At 40.2% G+C, this 15175-nt stretch overlaps 1 protein-coding gene and 1 long non-coding RNA gene across 8 annotated transcripts in view; both read left to right on the top strand.

Moving 5' to 3' along the window:
* Window positions 1-15175, top strand: part of DCUN1D4 (defective in cullin neddylation 1 domain containing 4) — a 73601-nt gene that overhangs the window by 2781 nt on the left and 55645 nt on the right. For 6 of the 7 annotated variants that reach the window (XM_077815653.1, XM_077815652.1, XM_077815655.1 and 3 more), the window contains one exon: window positions 13364-13434. In XM_077815653.1, coding sequence (XP_077671779.1) covers window positions 13364-13434 — 71 coding nt within the window. Of the gene's footprint in view, window positions 1-11030; window positions 11245-13363; window positions 13435-15175 lie in introns of those variants that run through there. The other variant, XM_077815656.1, reaches the window with a different exon arrangement.
* LOC144264180 (uncharacterized) lies at window positions 3-5055 on the top strand. Its single transcript, XR_013345972.1, has 2 exons — window positions 3-3725; window positions 4457-5055. It is a non-coding gene; the product is annotated as an uncharacterized LOC144264180 (long non-coding RNA).

The following is a 15175-nucleotide window of genomic DNA, read 5'->3' as shown; positions in this document are numbered from 1 at the left end:
AATTGGAAATCACTTCTGTCTTCTGTATTATAAGGCCACATAATGAGTTTCATTAATGGTAAGTGGAGTGGCTTTTTCTCCTCATGATCTGTCTCCATTCTTTCAAACTGGGGAGTGTTGGATGTATGTGATTCTAACACTTTAGTGTGGTTTTGTTCTTGTGTGTGATCTACTCTGACCATTTCATCTAGAGGTACCAATTCTCTATTTCCCTCCCTTTTTTGTCCCTCTGTGGCTTTGGGGACACTGAAAGAAAAATTTTTTTCTTGTTCTTCCTCTTTGATCCTGTTTGAATTCTTATTTCGCTGTCTTAGGGGAAAACTCCCTTAGATACTATGTCTCCTATGGTTTTCTAAAAGCACTGGGCTACTGCTGGCTATAAGGCTGGTGATTTTGCGTGAGTTTTGTGCTTGAGGAAGAAAGAAAGAAATACTGGAGGACCCATGACAATATGCAACTCCTATACCCATTGTAAATACTTGAGCACTCAACACTACCACTGGTTCAGTCGGCCTATACAGTGATAACTAAAACTAACAAAAACTGCAAACAAAATGCATCTTGTGGGGTGAAAAATCTTTTTTTGTGGTTATACATTTTTTTGAGGGGTGGAGGCTTATGTATTTTACTCTTCTGTTTACATTTCTATATCATTCTTTATAATTTGAACCTGAAATTATATCTTAAATGCTAAATAAAGAAAGGGAATTTTGTGACATAGTAAGATCTGAAGATAATTTTCAAATTATGCACTCTTGTTTAAGACCAGTTTTCCAATGGAGATGGTATCTGCCACTTGCATTCTATATTGCTTTATCATTAATGAGTCAAAACTGCTAATCCTTCTTCAGTCTAGGAAGGAGTCTCTGAATATTCAGCTAAATAACATGTCACACACAACCAACTGGAACATTGTTTGAGCCAAATTAGGTGGTAGAAATAGACCTTATTTTTTTCCCCAGGTGCCCATTGTTGGCACTGATTTTTACTGAACCATGGCCCATCACGTCACTCCTCTTTACGTTTTGTTAAGATTCTCTCAGTTAGGAATGTATACAACCATTTTCATATTTAATGGGTGTGCAAGTCATGGCATCTTGCAGAGACAAAAACTCATGCAGTATTAGGCCCTCCCTACACATACATTTGCACTGGTTTAGTTAATCTATTTTAATTAAACCAGTCAACCCCTGTGGGGACCCTCTTATTTTGATTTAAGAATGAATTATTTTGGGTTAGCTCAAACATGTTCTTAATTAATTTAAGGTAAACTGAAAAGTTTGGTTTAAACTAAATAACTGTCCATACAGCCTTTTGTATTGGTTTAATTAAGGTGTGATGTCAACATTAATTTTATGTTTAAAGCAGTGCAATGCTGTAGGTAGGCCAGCTGTTACTGTTAACATTTGTCAGATACCTAGTGGAATAAGGATTTTCTCCATAGAAAAAAGTGACTTTTTTTTTTTAACCTTGCCCTTATATGCAACATGCAGATTGAAATAAGTAATCTTGGAATCCTGAGTTGCAGGTGACCTATGAAACTGATTAGCAACACTTCACACTATAGCTGAGTTTAAAAATAACATATTATGCTTTGAGTCAGATGTAAATTAGTGCATCAAATGACTCGCCTCCCTGAATCAAATTTTGTTTCTTTTCTCTGTTTTTTAATGTTAAAATTTATGGCTATATCTTTAAAACGTACCAGAACAAAGTTCAGTAGGAATCTTCATAAAAAAGAAACCCTAATCTTCAGCTTTTTGTTTTCTGCCTTTAGTTATGAATATAGGGGTTTCAAAGCTATGCATTTTGGAAATTGTGGGGTTTAGGTCTTGATTGAAAACCTTGGTGCATTTCAATTCAGATCTGGGTTTTCATTTTAAAGTTTCTTTACAAGGTAAACTGAGACACTGCTATGAATCTCTCTGGTCACTCAATTACAGACCTAAAAGTTGCAATTCTTCAACAAAAAAACTTCAAAAACAGACTCCAACGAGAGACTGCTGAATTGGAATTAATTTGTGAACTGGATACAATTAATTTAGGCTTGAATAGAGACTGGGAGTGGATGGGTCATTACACAAAGTAAAACTATTTCCCCATGTTTATTCCCCCCCTCCACCCCCCACTGTTCCTCAAGCGTTCTTGTCAACTGCTGGAAATGGCCCACCTTGATTATCACTACAAAAGGTGTGTCCCTCCCTCCCCCCTGCTCTCCTGCTAGTAATAGCTCACCTTAAGTGATCACTCTCTTTACAGTGTGTATGATAACACCCATTGTTTCATGTTCTCTATGTATATAAATCTCCCCACTGTATTTTCCACTGAATGCATCCGATGAAGTGAGCTGTAGCTCACGAAAGCTTATGCTCAAATAAATTTGTTAGACACTAAGGTGCCACAAGTACTCCTTTTCTTGTTATGAATCTGTAAGCAGACCTAGGTCTTGTCAATTCTGAAACTTAACTGTTTTAAAAACTGATTCCAGTTAATGTGGTTTGCCTGAGTGAGGAGAGGTAATATTTTTCAAGTGACTTGGTAGCTAGGCTGGCATGAAATGTTGTCTGGAATTTTTGTAAATAATTCTGTTTCTCCATTGTGCAGTCATACCCTTTTTAAACTAGGTTCAGGGAATACAATTTTGAGCATATTTCCTCTCTTCCCTACTTCTTCTTTTTCTCTTTCCCAGGAGATGTTGGCTTCAAAGTCAAATTATTATAATCTAACTGCTGAACAATGGACTGGGTACATCCAGCAATTGGATTTTCTTGCTGTGTCCCAGTGTTTCATAGTACACTGTGGCCAATACATCTGTGTTTTAGGTCTGGTCTACACTACAGAGTTAGGTCGATGCAAGGCAGCTTACATCAACCTAACTGTAAGCATCTACACTAAAATGTCGCTCCCGCCGATGTAACTATGCTGTGCTATGCTGACTTAATAGCGCTTAGGACGATGCAGTGTCAGTATAGGCACTGCATTACGTACGTTGACTTTAGTAGCCTTTAGGAGGTGTCCCATAATGCCTGACTATGACCACTCTGGTCACCATTTTGAACTCCGCTGGCTGGCTGCTAGGTGCACAGGTACATGCTCGTCTCCTTTTAAAGCCCCTCAATTTTTTTGAAATTCTGTTTCCTGGGTGTGGAGCGCTCACCTAACAACTACCTAGCTGACCATGCTGGCTCCATGCTGCTGATGCACTACTGCCTGGTGTACACAGGAAATAATGGATCTCTTGGGTCTGTAGGGCTAAGAGGCAGTGCAGGACAGCTCTGATCCAACCATAGAAACGTCAGTATCTATGAGCAGATTGCTTGAGGTATGAGGGAGAAGGGCTACAAAAGGGACCTGCATCACCTGCAGCAATGCTGTGTGAAATCTAAGGAGCTGCGGCAGGCGTTACAGAAGGCAAGAGAGGCTAACCGTCGCTTTGGTGCGGAGCCGCAGACATGCCATTTTTGCAAAGAGCTGCATGCCATCCTCGGCGGAGACCCCATTACAACCCCCAAGAGCCCTGTGGATACTTCGGGGGAGATGGAATCACAGCCCTTGGAGTGAACAGCAAGGAGGAAGTGTTGGGTGAGAAGGGGTAGGATTATGGGGGACAGGTGTCAGGGGGATCCAGTGGTGCAGCGAGCCCGGCCTTTTTTTTGACTCCAGAGCAGTCGAGCCAGTCCCTACAGTCCAATATGGTGAACTTGATGCAGGGGAAGGAACCTCTGGTAAGTATGCAGTTTGCTTTGATATTACAGAGACACATCTGTTCATTTACTCTTTTTTTTAATCATGTTAGAAGAGGTAGTGAAATAACCCATAGAGACAGAGTCACTATTTGCTTCACATTTTCATGTAGAATAAGGCAGAAGGGGCCCTGCAGAACAGTTTGTTTTTGTGTACCAGGATGTCCCGTGAATCCTCCAAAGAGATCTTGAGGAAACTTTCCTGAAGGTAGTCCGCAATCCTCTAGGGATGGCTGCCTTATTTCTTCGGCAGCTGTAAAACACTTTCCCACACCACTTTGCAATTACTTCAGCAGGCACCATTGCAGCACACAGGGCTAGCAGCATACAGACCCAGTCTGCAGCCGGACACATGCAGGAGCTGTTCCTTTTCACCCTCCGTTACCCTCAGGAGTGAGATATCCGCTAAAATCACTACTGCCTGTGGAAAATGGTGTCAGTATTCAGTTCATTTTCCCTGTCCACGTATACTGATTCCTGTATATTTCCTTCCCCCATCTCCCCACCCTGTATTGTCCCAAATTGCTCCCTCCCCTCTGGGCTGTACTCAATATGGCTGGGACTGCCGCCGTGCTCTGTGAATCCCAAAGAGAAGTGAGAATGTAGTGTTTGTAACTTGTGTGGATCAAGGGGAGTGAGTTCAGTATACCAAGTTTGCATTTATCTTGTGAATACACTCACAGGAGTACCTCTGTGCATTGTATCTTTTGCAGCTGGAAATGTGGCCTTGCAGTCTTTCCATCCACAGTAGTGGAGTGGCTCAGCCAGATGAGGAGGAGAAAGAAGAGGACACAGGATGTCACGTTCCAAGAGATCTTGCAAGCCTCTGGTGCTTCAGATATCGAGCACAAGGCTTGTAAAATCCCCTAGCAGAATGAATGGACAGGGATAGTACGAAGAAGAGAAAAGCACAGGAAAAGGAGAGAGATATCCAGCAGGAGATGCTAGCACTTCTCAAGTAGCAAACAAACATGCTGGAGGCTCTTGTTGACCTTCAGGTTCAACAGACCCATGCTCTCCTCCCTCTGCAGCCCATAGAGAACTGCATTCTGGGACATCCCTGTGCACCCCCACATTCCACATGGTGTCTTGGGCTGCTTCAGCTACCCCTACCGCTCCACCCTGCAGGAGAGTACAGGCAATCACAGCCACCCATACACTGACCCGTGAGAGAGACGGTTGATGTATGTGTTGTGAAATGGAAATGACTGTTCTTTCCCCTTCAAAGGTTCTTTTCCCTGTATTTATAAAGTTTTGTTCAGTTATAAATGTCTGTTTGCATGAGTTTGGAATAAAAGTCCATTTATGGAAACGTAATTCATCTTTATTAGTTCACAACATATGCTGGCTGGAGCTGATATCGTTCACAGATAATAGCAGTAGGTGCATTTGCAATGTTATAGTACTACACACGCAACACTCCTTACAAGGTTCATACCGAGGTGCAAAAAAAAAAAAAAAAAAGCCAGGCAGGGCACACTACAACAACACACGTTACTGTGGCTCACTATGACAAAGGTCTTTCAAAGCCTCCCTGAGCCGCATAGCTCCCTATTGAGTTCTTCTTATAGCCCTGGAGAAAGGGATAGGCAGAGTCTCCTAAGATCACTATTGGCATTTCAACATCCCTAATGGTAATTCTCTGGTCTGTAAAGAAAGTTCCTGCTTGCAGCTTTCTGAACAGGCCTGTGTTCTTAAACATGCGTGTGTCATGCACCTTCTCTGACTAGACAGTGTTGATGTCAGTAGAACGTGCCCAGTGATCCTCCTGCGCTTGCAGTACCACAGAAAAGTAGCCCCTTCTATTTATGTACTCTGTGGAAAGGTGGTCTGGTGCCAAAATAAGGATATGTGTGACATCTATTGCCTCACTGCAGTTGGGGAATTTCATTGCTGCAGAAGCATCCACTATGTCCAGCACATTGCTCAGAGTCACAGTCCTTCATAGTAGGATGAAATTAATAGCCCTGCACACTTGCATGATAGCAACTCCCATGGTGGATTTCCCAACTCCAAATTGATCCCTGACTGATTAGTAACAAACTTGTGTGGCAAGTCTTCGAGACACTGATCACCATTTGCTTTTGCATTGTCAGTGCAGAGCTCATTTTGGTGTCACTGCTCCAGAGGACTGGGGCAAACTCCACACACACTTCCAGGAATGTGGCCTTGCACATCCGAAAGTTCTTCAGCTACTGCTCATCATCCCATACCCGCATAATGATGCGATTCCCACCAGTCAGTGCTTGTTTCTCGGGCTCAGAACTGGCACTTCACCATCTGCAGCTGCTCCATGAATGCCAACAACAACCGTGAATTGTTTCTTTCTATATCCCACAGCAAGCTAGCCACGAAGGAATTTGTCATGTTTCCCACAGCTCCTCTGGTGGCTCTGCAAATACTGCAGGATGAGGCGCATTGTGCTTGCAGTGCTCATCACAGTAGTGCAGAGCTGTGCAGGATCCATGTTTCTCACAGAGATGGTGGATGTGTGGGTCTGCTGGGCTTTTGAAAAAAGATGCGACACATTATGGGATGCAGATAAAATTATGGGATGGAGAAAACTGAATCATGGCACGTTGAAATCATGTTCCCAGTAACCCCTTTGCAACTTGTTTGCTCCATGAAGCACTGCAAACCGTTCCCCAAACACCCAGCACTGGATGGTGGCAAGTTGCACAGTGGGATAGATACCCACGGTGCACTGTTCTCTGCATTGATGCAAATGCTAGTAGTGAGGACATGCACCACTGACAAGAGCATAGTATGGATGTGCAAAAGCGATTTAATTACTGTGGTGGCTGTATGTCGACTTAACTTAGGTCGACTTAATTTTGTAGAGTAGACTTGCCCTCAATAATAGAAAACAATGAGAGCTGGCTCTGATCTAGATTTTAAATAAGAGTACACATGGAGGGGAAAATAAAGAACAAAACAACCACATAAGGGGATATTTGCTGGATACTTAATTTTTCAATATAAACAGAAGATATGGCAGTTAATCTGCATATCCGTTTTATGAAATACTTTAGAATCAATGGGTATGAATAAAAGAGAGAGAGTTCATGTAGATTCTCCCACACACTCAGCAAAGCATTCCAAAATTTTAAGGGAGGTCTTATTTTGTTTTTCAGTTACTAATCTCTTTAAATACCAGTGTTAATTGATAGTGAATCAACACTGTGCAATAGTTATGGTTCTATTTTAGCTTCAATTAGAGATTTCTTAGTTAGTCAATTTTGCAAACTGATTAGTTTAGCCTTCAATTTTCTACTGTGTTCAAACTCGGAGGTGACCTTTTTTTGAAAACCCAGGCGAAATAAATCAGTTTGTAGCTCATGCAAGTACATGTGGGTAATACTCTTGGCTGTATGTTCTGATCAAGTTTGAACTCAGGTAGCTCGACAACAACCAAAGGTAGATTAGATTTCCAACGAGAACTGAAACACAAACCAGGTTTGAAGAAAATTGGTTCAGTTTTATACTTGAACACTTAAAGTTCAAAATTTCACAAATGCACAGTAGAATTTTAGTATGTTTTTAAATCCATTCAGCGTTTTGGGTTGGTTTTTACGCAATGAGTTGCTGCTCATGCAGATCTTCCTGTGGGATCTGTAGTCTTAAACTGACTCTCACCTTGACTGTAATCTGTTTCTTCTTGAAACATGCCAAATATATTGCAGGTTCTTTTGCTTTGGCCGTGATTGTCAGATAGTTGATGAAGGGCATTTTGCAAACACTATGTAGTTTCTTTTCTATCTTTGTTCTGTAGTTTTTTTTGGTTTTGGTCACATCATGATTGATCATGACAACTTGACCTGGCTAAGCCAACTTCGTCAATACTTGTTCTTAATTCAGGCAGCATTTTCTACTGAACTTCATACCAAAAAGGTTTGAAACTCGTAGGCTTGGAACGCTTCTCAACTCTTTTTCTCTTCTTACAGTGTTGGGATTGGAAAATGTTAACAGTATTTCCCTCTTCATTTGTATTACATAGTTCATTTTGAAGCATCACAAAGTATTTTAGGAAATCTGGAGTTAGCAATTGCTTTACTCACCAGTGCAACACAGTTAGCATTAGGGTGGAAACCAGTGGACAGATATACACAATACATCAGTTTTGGCAAAAGACACTGAAGCAAGCCTCATATCTTATTGAAAGTGCTATAAACTAGTCTTTTTAGTGGCCACAGAGCAAGCAGACTCTCTGGTCAGCTACTTGCATTTAGGTCTCATGCATTTGACCCCAACACAATAAATTGCATGGAATTCAGCTGCCATAGACTACCTTGTTTTCCTGCAGGAAAAAACTGAGTAGTGTCTGACAAATCGGTTCTCTCTATCCTTCCCTCAGTAATTTTGGCTGCAAGATATTGGTCTTGAGAAGGGGGAGGTGATAATAGTTGTGAAAATGTTTCCATCTCTGTTCATGTAGAGCTGTAGTGTGAAATAAAATCATTCTATATCTTGTCTTGCTTTCACTTCTCCAAGATGTGGGATCAGTTTGAAAAGTGGTGTATAAAATCAATCAGTATTGATAAAACCGGGCCCCATCCTAAAACTACAACACTGCTTTTGTGACTGGTTAGAGGCATGTTCATCTTAACAGGTTACATGATTCAAAGTGTTGATACAGCAAGTCTTCTGCCATCACAGTCAGAGTTGCACATCCACACACAACCTTTTACATTTTTGTATGTTGCAGTCTGAGAAAATCTGGGCAGCTATCCCTAAATGCCTCTTCAAGAAATGAAGTACCCAGAGTTCGTTGTCACAAAGTAGAACCATTTATCTTATGGGGTAATGCACTTTGGGATGTCCCTCCCTATGTAGCTAGGAAAGAGGAAGATTGGCTAACTTGGTAACACAGGCATGCTTAGGGTATCCTGTTAACACTCCGAAGAAAGTTTACTGAGCTAGCTAGGCTAATTTATAGCTAGCAAAACATGAGTTGCCATGATTATTATTAACAGTGTTTAAGTCAAAGGGTGTGCGGGGCCCATGTATAAAGCCAGCAGTATTATTAATTGAAAAACTCAGTTAAATTTGTAGTATGGACAGGACCTTAGTCTTTCAAGACCTACTTCATTTCCAGGTTTGGAAAATTAGTCAATGTTGACTTAATTCCTTTTCTTAAGATGTTTTCAAATGCTTTTAGATCCCTAACTCTACTCTTACCACCAGTTTCAAAGATACCAACTTATGGCAAACTGGGAAAATGGTATATAGGAGAACTTGAGACCACCAAAGGAGAGAAGCATCTGATTGTGATCCCAGGCTCAAGTTTCTTCTGGAGCAGAAGTGCAGGCATTTGGTATTATTTTCCATGACAAGTCTATGGCTTGAGTCCCGCACTGATGAAATATTGGCTCTGTGATGGACTTCTGCAGTGATCACTTATAGTTGGTTACTGCATGTTGTTAACACGATGTCCAAAGCCTGATGGCTTCCTGGCAGATGTAGGTATGATATTTTGAGGATCACCCAGACCGGGGTTCTGTCACTGCCTGCCCTGTAAGCTTGGGGTTCCTTAATGCTCTGCTGCAAGCTCAGAAGGAGCTTTGAGCTCCTTAACTTGGTTCCCTATCCTGCTGCTAGCCTTTACTTTTCATAATTAAATCCCCACAAACTTTCTATTGTTTTGGTTTTAAATGTATAACACCACTTTACCAATTAGGAAAAGATGTGATTTTTTTTAAATCTTTTCCCTTTTGATTGGAGTTAGAATTAAAATGTCATCTGTTTTCACATTATCATTAATAATGTTCACATGGATACGGTCAACTTGGGATGGACTAGGGTTTAACTGCTGCTGTAAATAAATGTAGAAAATGTTTTTTGTAGGTCCTATCAAATGTGATAAACATCTTTAATTCTTGAATTTTTTAAAAACATTCATTTAAAATTTGAAGACATTTCCATCGGACTATAGCTATGAGAAAGTATATTCGATATTAAGATAAATTAAGTGTCTTTGAAACCCCTAATATAATACATTCTTTTAATGGGCACCAATTTAAATCATATTTTAGATTGAAAATATTTTGCCTAGTATTGTTACAAGTACCACCCACAATTACTGTAACTGTTAGTTTAGAATAAAACAATTGTTCAACTTTTTCAGCTCATTTACTCTGTATGTTCTGTTACTCTTGTCAAGGTTCCCTCTCCACTCTGAACTCTAGGGTACAGATGTGGGGACCCGCATGAAAGACCCCCCTAAGCTTCTTTCTACTAGTTTAGGTTAAAAACTTCCCCAAGGCACAAATCCTTTCTTGTCCTTGGATGGGTACTGCTGCCACCACCAAGTGTGTTAGACAAAGATTCAGGAAAAGGACCACTTGGAGTTCCTTTTTCCCTAAAATATCCCCCCAAGCCCCTTCACCCCCTTTCCTGGGGAGGCTTGAGAATAATCTACCAACCAAATAGGTAAACCAGATTCTTAAAAACCAGAACTTTGTTATAAAGAAAAAAAAGTAAAAGAAGCATCTCTGTATAATCAGGATGGAAGGTAACTTTACAGGATAATCAGATTCAAAACACAGAGGATTCCCCTCTAGGCAAAACTTTAAAGTTACAAAAAACCAGGGCTAAACCTCCCTGTAAGCATAGGGAAAATTCACAAGCTAAAAACAAAAGATAATCTAACGCGCCTTGCCTTATTTACTTATAATTTATATATTACTTATATTTACATATTTTGCAATATTGAGACTCATTTTAGGATGATCTTAGGAGAAGGAGTTTTCTGACCTGATGCTTCTCTGCTTCCCCAGAGAACACACAACACAGAGCACAAACAAAGACTTCTCCGCCCCCCCCCCGCCCCCCATTTGAAAGTATCTTCTTTCCCCATTCTTCCTTTTGGTCAGGTGCCAGCTAGGTTATTTGAGCTTCTTAACCCCTTAAAGGTAAGGAGGAATTCTAGGCTACCCTTAGCTGTATGTTTATGACAACTCTAGATACTCAATTTAACTCTGTGTGGAAATTTCACCTAGCAACAGAGAAAAGAAAAATATTTAGATTGTGAAATCCTCAGGGTAGGGATTGTGTCTCACTATATTTGGACAGTGCCTTGCACATTATGGCTGCTACTGTAATACAAATGATCAGATTTTTTTTAGTAGGAAAACTGAGTATAAAAGGACAAATTGTAAGGAGGGCTCAAGAAGAAATTTAGTACCTGAAACTGTTTTTTACTCATTTTGATTGAGGTGTCCAGATCCTCCTTGAATTGACTTGCATTACTACTATTTCACATCTTTGGAAAGAAGATATATAGGTGATACTGCATGCACCTTGTGATGTACTGAAGGTTCTCCATCGCCATCTCACAGTTGCAACAGTTGTCATTTCAGCAAATGATAAAGGAAGTTGTTCTTTTGAGACCATCAGCAACATTGCTTTCATTCTCATGATAGCAGTGGTTCCAGTCCGTAAAGGTTTTTGGATTGAGACTACTTTTTAAACAAGAAGTCAAGGCCAAGTCTGCTTTGTGGCAGTAAGTGTACTTACCACCATGTCTCAAAAAGGTCCATAAATGTTTGTTTTTTATTGAGTTTGGCTGTTGATATTTCAGCTAGTCTCTTTTAAAGAAATTTCTTCTGATTTTGCTGTTCTGTCCCTTTGTTTTTAGACTTACTATATTAAATAGAAAAGGATTACTTGTGGCACCTTAGAGACTAACAAATTTATCTGAGCATAAGCTTTCGTGAGCTACAGCTCACTTTGTCGGATGCATCCGATGAAGTGAGCTGTAGCTCACGAAAGCTTATGCTCAGATAAATTTGTTAATCTCTGAGGTGCCACAAGTCCTCCTTTTCTTTTTGCGAATAGGCTGCTACTCTGAAACCTATATTAAATAGATTATTTATATAGAGTAGCTCAGTTTTTGGCTTTCACCATGCAATTTTTTTGATCAGTCTTGTTTGGCTGGAAAAAAATCAGGGTAAATCAAACAATGCGAGAGAGAATCTAGCCACTATTGTTAATAGAGCATAGTAATAAGATGTGGTCTGCCCTTGAATTAAGCTATACTAGGTATGGTGAGGAACAGAATTATAGATCAGCAAAATTATTCCTTCCAGCCAAGGTACTGAATTAAAAACTATGACTTTGTGTTTCTGAAATGTTAAAAACCCTATTTTATCCACTATTATGAGAGAATTCCAAATCCATGCATAATGTAGATTCTTAAAAAGTTGGGACTTCCCTCAACTACACCTTTTCACTTACAGCAGTGTTCCTCTTATGAGAATAATCAGAATTGTCCTGTACTTTTATATAGACTTAGTTTGTAATGTCTCACATACCTTACCTATATTCTCTGGTTTCCATAGAGTGTGTTTTGAAGATTATTTTAGAATATTAAAGATGGAGGTGTGGAAATTATATTTTTTTGCTATTTTCTGTGACCGTTTTATTTGTTCAGAAGCTGGAGAGAGACAAATGAAATGTTCCTATGCAGAAATGCTTTAATATAATGACTGGTATTAGTAGTGTGACCATATGTCCTGATATTAGGAGCTTTGTCTTATAAAGGCAACTGTGCTCCCCCCTCTCCCCTAAAAAAGTCCTGATTTTTCACACTTGCTCTCTGGTCACCCTAGGTATTAGTGGATCCTCCAGGTAAAATTCTTTTATACAGGAGGGTTATGCAGGTTATATGGTTGATATCTCTTTGGCTGTTCTGAGAGGGCTGTTCAGATAGTGTTGTACAAATGTTCACTACCATTTTTGGTCTCATTTAAGTTCATAGAGCTACTTATTACTACATTTGGTAATGTTTGCATGATTAGTCCCAAATAGGATGCTTCTCAGGTTATGCACTTTGGCCCTGGACTGTGCTTCACTGCTGACAAAGGTTAACTTTTGCTAGCTTTGGATCTTGGCATACTTTTATTGTTAGCAAGAATATTACGCTTTGAATACATGGAAGAATTCCATTGACTTAGTATTAGACATGAAGGAGCCTTAGGCATGGGGAGGAGTTTTAAAAACATAAATATAAACTCAGGTTAAGAATCTTGCATGAGACATCAAAAGTAAGGAAATACAAAATTAATGTTTTCATTCCTTAGCTAGGTATTGCTGCTTTGTGCCTCTTGTATCTGTAGGCAAAAGTCAGCATAGGTCTTGTATAAATGTTTCCCATCGCTTTCATTGGAGAATATGTACTTGCATTTATAGTAATCTAACTAACTTAAAAATGTAATGTTTGTGATAGTTAATCAAATTTTCCTAGAAGGAATGTGCTTTGGCTATTGACTTACCATTGGGATGGATGAGAAAGTGAGAGGATAGGTAGAGTGAATTTAATTTTGCCTATGGTGGAGGAGATCTGTGTGTGATAAAAATACATAGAATTTCTTTTAATGAGTTGCATTTACTAATTCCCATGCTGTGGCGAAAATTGTACAGTCTCTTTCCCCAAAGAGATGGGGAGAGCTTTTTATTGATGTTACGAAGCCTGAGTGAATACTTGTCATCAGAGCCTGGTAGTGGGTTTTTTTAAAAAAGAAGAGAATACATAAAATCTTGTTTCTAGCAGTAAAAACTATATTCCATAGTGTAATTTAAACCAGGATAAGAGACAAAACTAAATTTTATTTTTCCTCTAGATTTTCAGCTGAACTCTCATCTATCAACACTGGCAAATATTCACAAGATTTACCACACCCTGAATAGGCTGGTAATGACTTGCAATCTTCTCTATATTTAATAGCTAGTTATTTACTCTTGAATGCATTTATTTGTGCTATGAAATATTATTATACTTAAAAGATTTTTTTTCTTGTGGGAGGGCAATGGGTTTGGGGGAATCCACATTAAGGTTTCACAGTGAACTGTCACTTCTTGTGCTTTGATTGCTTTAGGTTGCATGTGTATGCACAAGAGGTCAAAATTAAGATATGGCTGTGTCCAGTGGAGCCCTCGTCTCAGTATATGTACATTACGGTATGCATGGAAGCATGTGTGAAAACTGCATTGTTCCTTTTGCTTACAGTTTTCATCAGTGTCAGGCTCCTTACAGTAAATGTGGGAAAACACACTGTAAACACTTCCGTCCATTTAGAGCAATACAAAGAATGAGGCATGGGCTGTTGATGATCCTTGCCTCCTTCACTGAACAGTCTCAGTATTTTCCACAGCATAGCTAGCCATCCATACTCTTACAGTTTAGGGCAACTGCACCTGTATTTCCCGCAGTGGTCCACGCACTGTCAGGCTTTCAGTTATCCAGTTTTTTCTCCTGGATGGAGACACATGTCTCTCCCCCTTCTGACTAGAGTATTTTTAGGCTGTACAGATGCCTGTCTTCACTGTGCATGTCCCAGCACAGACAGGTTGCTCGAGAACACCTGCTTGCTTTTCTTTAGGGATGGTTACCACTTTTAATTGCTGCAGTTGTAAGGTGCCACACAGCACTTTCTGTGCAAGCTTACTTTATTTGTAAGGTAAAAAGCATTACAGAGAAAACATTTAAAACAGTAAAAGAACCCAAATGGGTGCTAATAGGCTTACCAGAATTAACCACAGCCCTAACATGGATTCTGACAGGAGCTGTTCTTTAATCTCCTCACCTAAGGAGATTTCTTATGGTTACCAATTTATTACAGCTTCAGCTCAGAACAAGCACCCACTCTTATGTGACCTCAGTAGGCCAACTCCTTCCAAACCTATTTTAAGGATTGGGGCTTTCTGTAAATCAAGGGCCCTGTCCATTTTCTGGATCAGGAAGAAGGCCATGAACCAGTTTAATACCAGGCTGTTTTTTTAAAAACCTTTTTTGGTCTGTTGGTTTCTGGAGAAAGCAGTTTGAACTAGTATATATAAACTTTTCTGCGGAGGTAGTTTCTCTGGAAATGTTACAATCTTGGTGAATTTGCCGAATTATCCCCTGGTGTTCTCCTATTTACCTTTCCCATGGCAATACACACAATTCCACATACATAATTGATTTTTAATGAAACAATGAACTCCAAAGATGTTAAAATGAATTCATTAAGGTTTAATTTAATACAATATGTTTATTAAGGTACTGAAGGAAATTTAGAGCATTATATCTTCCTCCTACAGAAGTGGGTGTAACTAGAGGGCTGGCTGATACCCTAGTGGAACCCACTAATCGAATCAGGGCCGACGCATTCTTCCTGAAAGTGGGGGGGGGCATGAAGCCCCACCCCCTCTGTGGCTCCTCCCTTGTCTCCCTATTTCCCCTGAGATGCTGGCCAAGCTGGAAGCCGGAGCCGGTCTTGGGAGCCTCCACATGACCAGGGTGGGGAGGAACCTGAGAGCAGCCCCCAGCCTGTGTCCTTGCCCCCCAGACTCTTCACCCAGGGCAAGTGGAAGGTCTGTGGCTCCCCACAGTAGCCCAGGCTCCCCAGGCTGCTCTTATCTGGGCCAGGCTCCAGCTTCTGGCCTGGCCAGGG

Source organism: Eretmochelys imbricata, chromosome 4 (genome assembly GCF_965152235.1).
Source record: "Eretmochelys imbricata isolate rEreImb1 chromosome 4, rEreImb1.hap1, whole genome shotgun sequence".
Taxonomy (NCBI): domain Eukaryota; kingdom Metazoa; phylum Chordata; order Testudines; family Cheloniidae; genus Eretmochelys; species Eretmochelys imbricata.
Note: the sequence above shows the minus strand (reverse complement) of the source record. Positions and strands in the feature narration are given on the sequence as shown.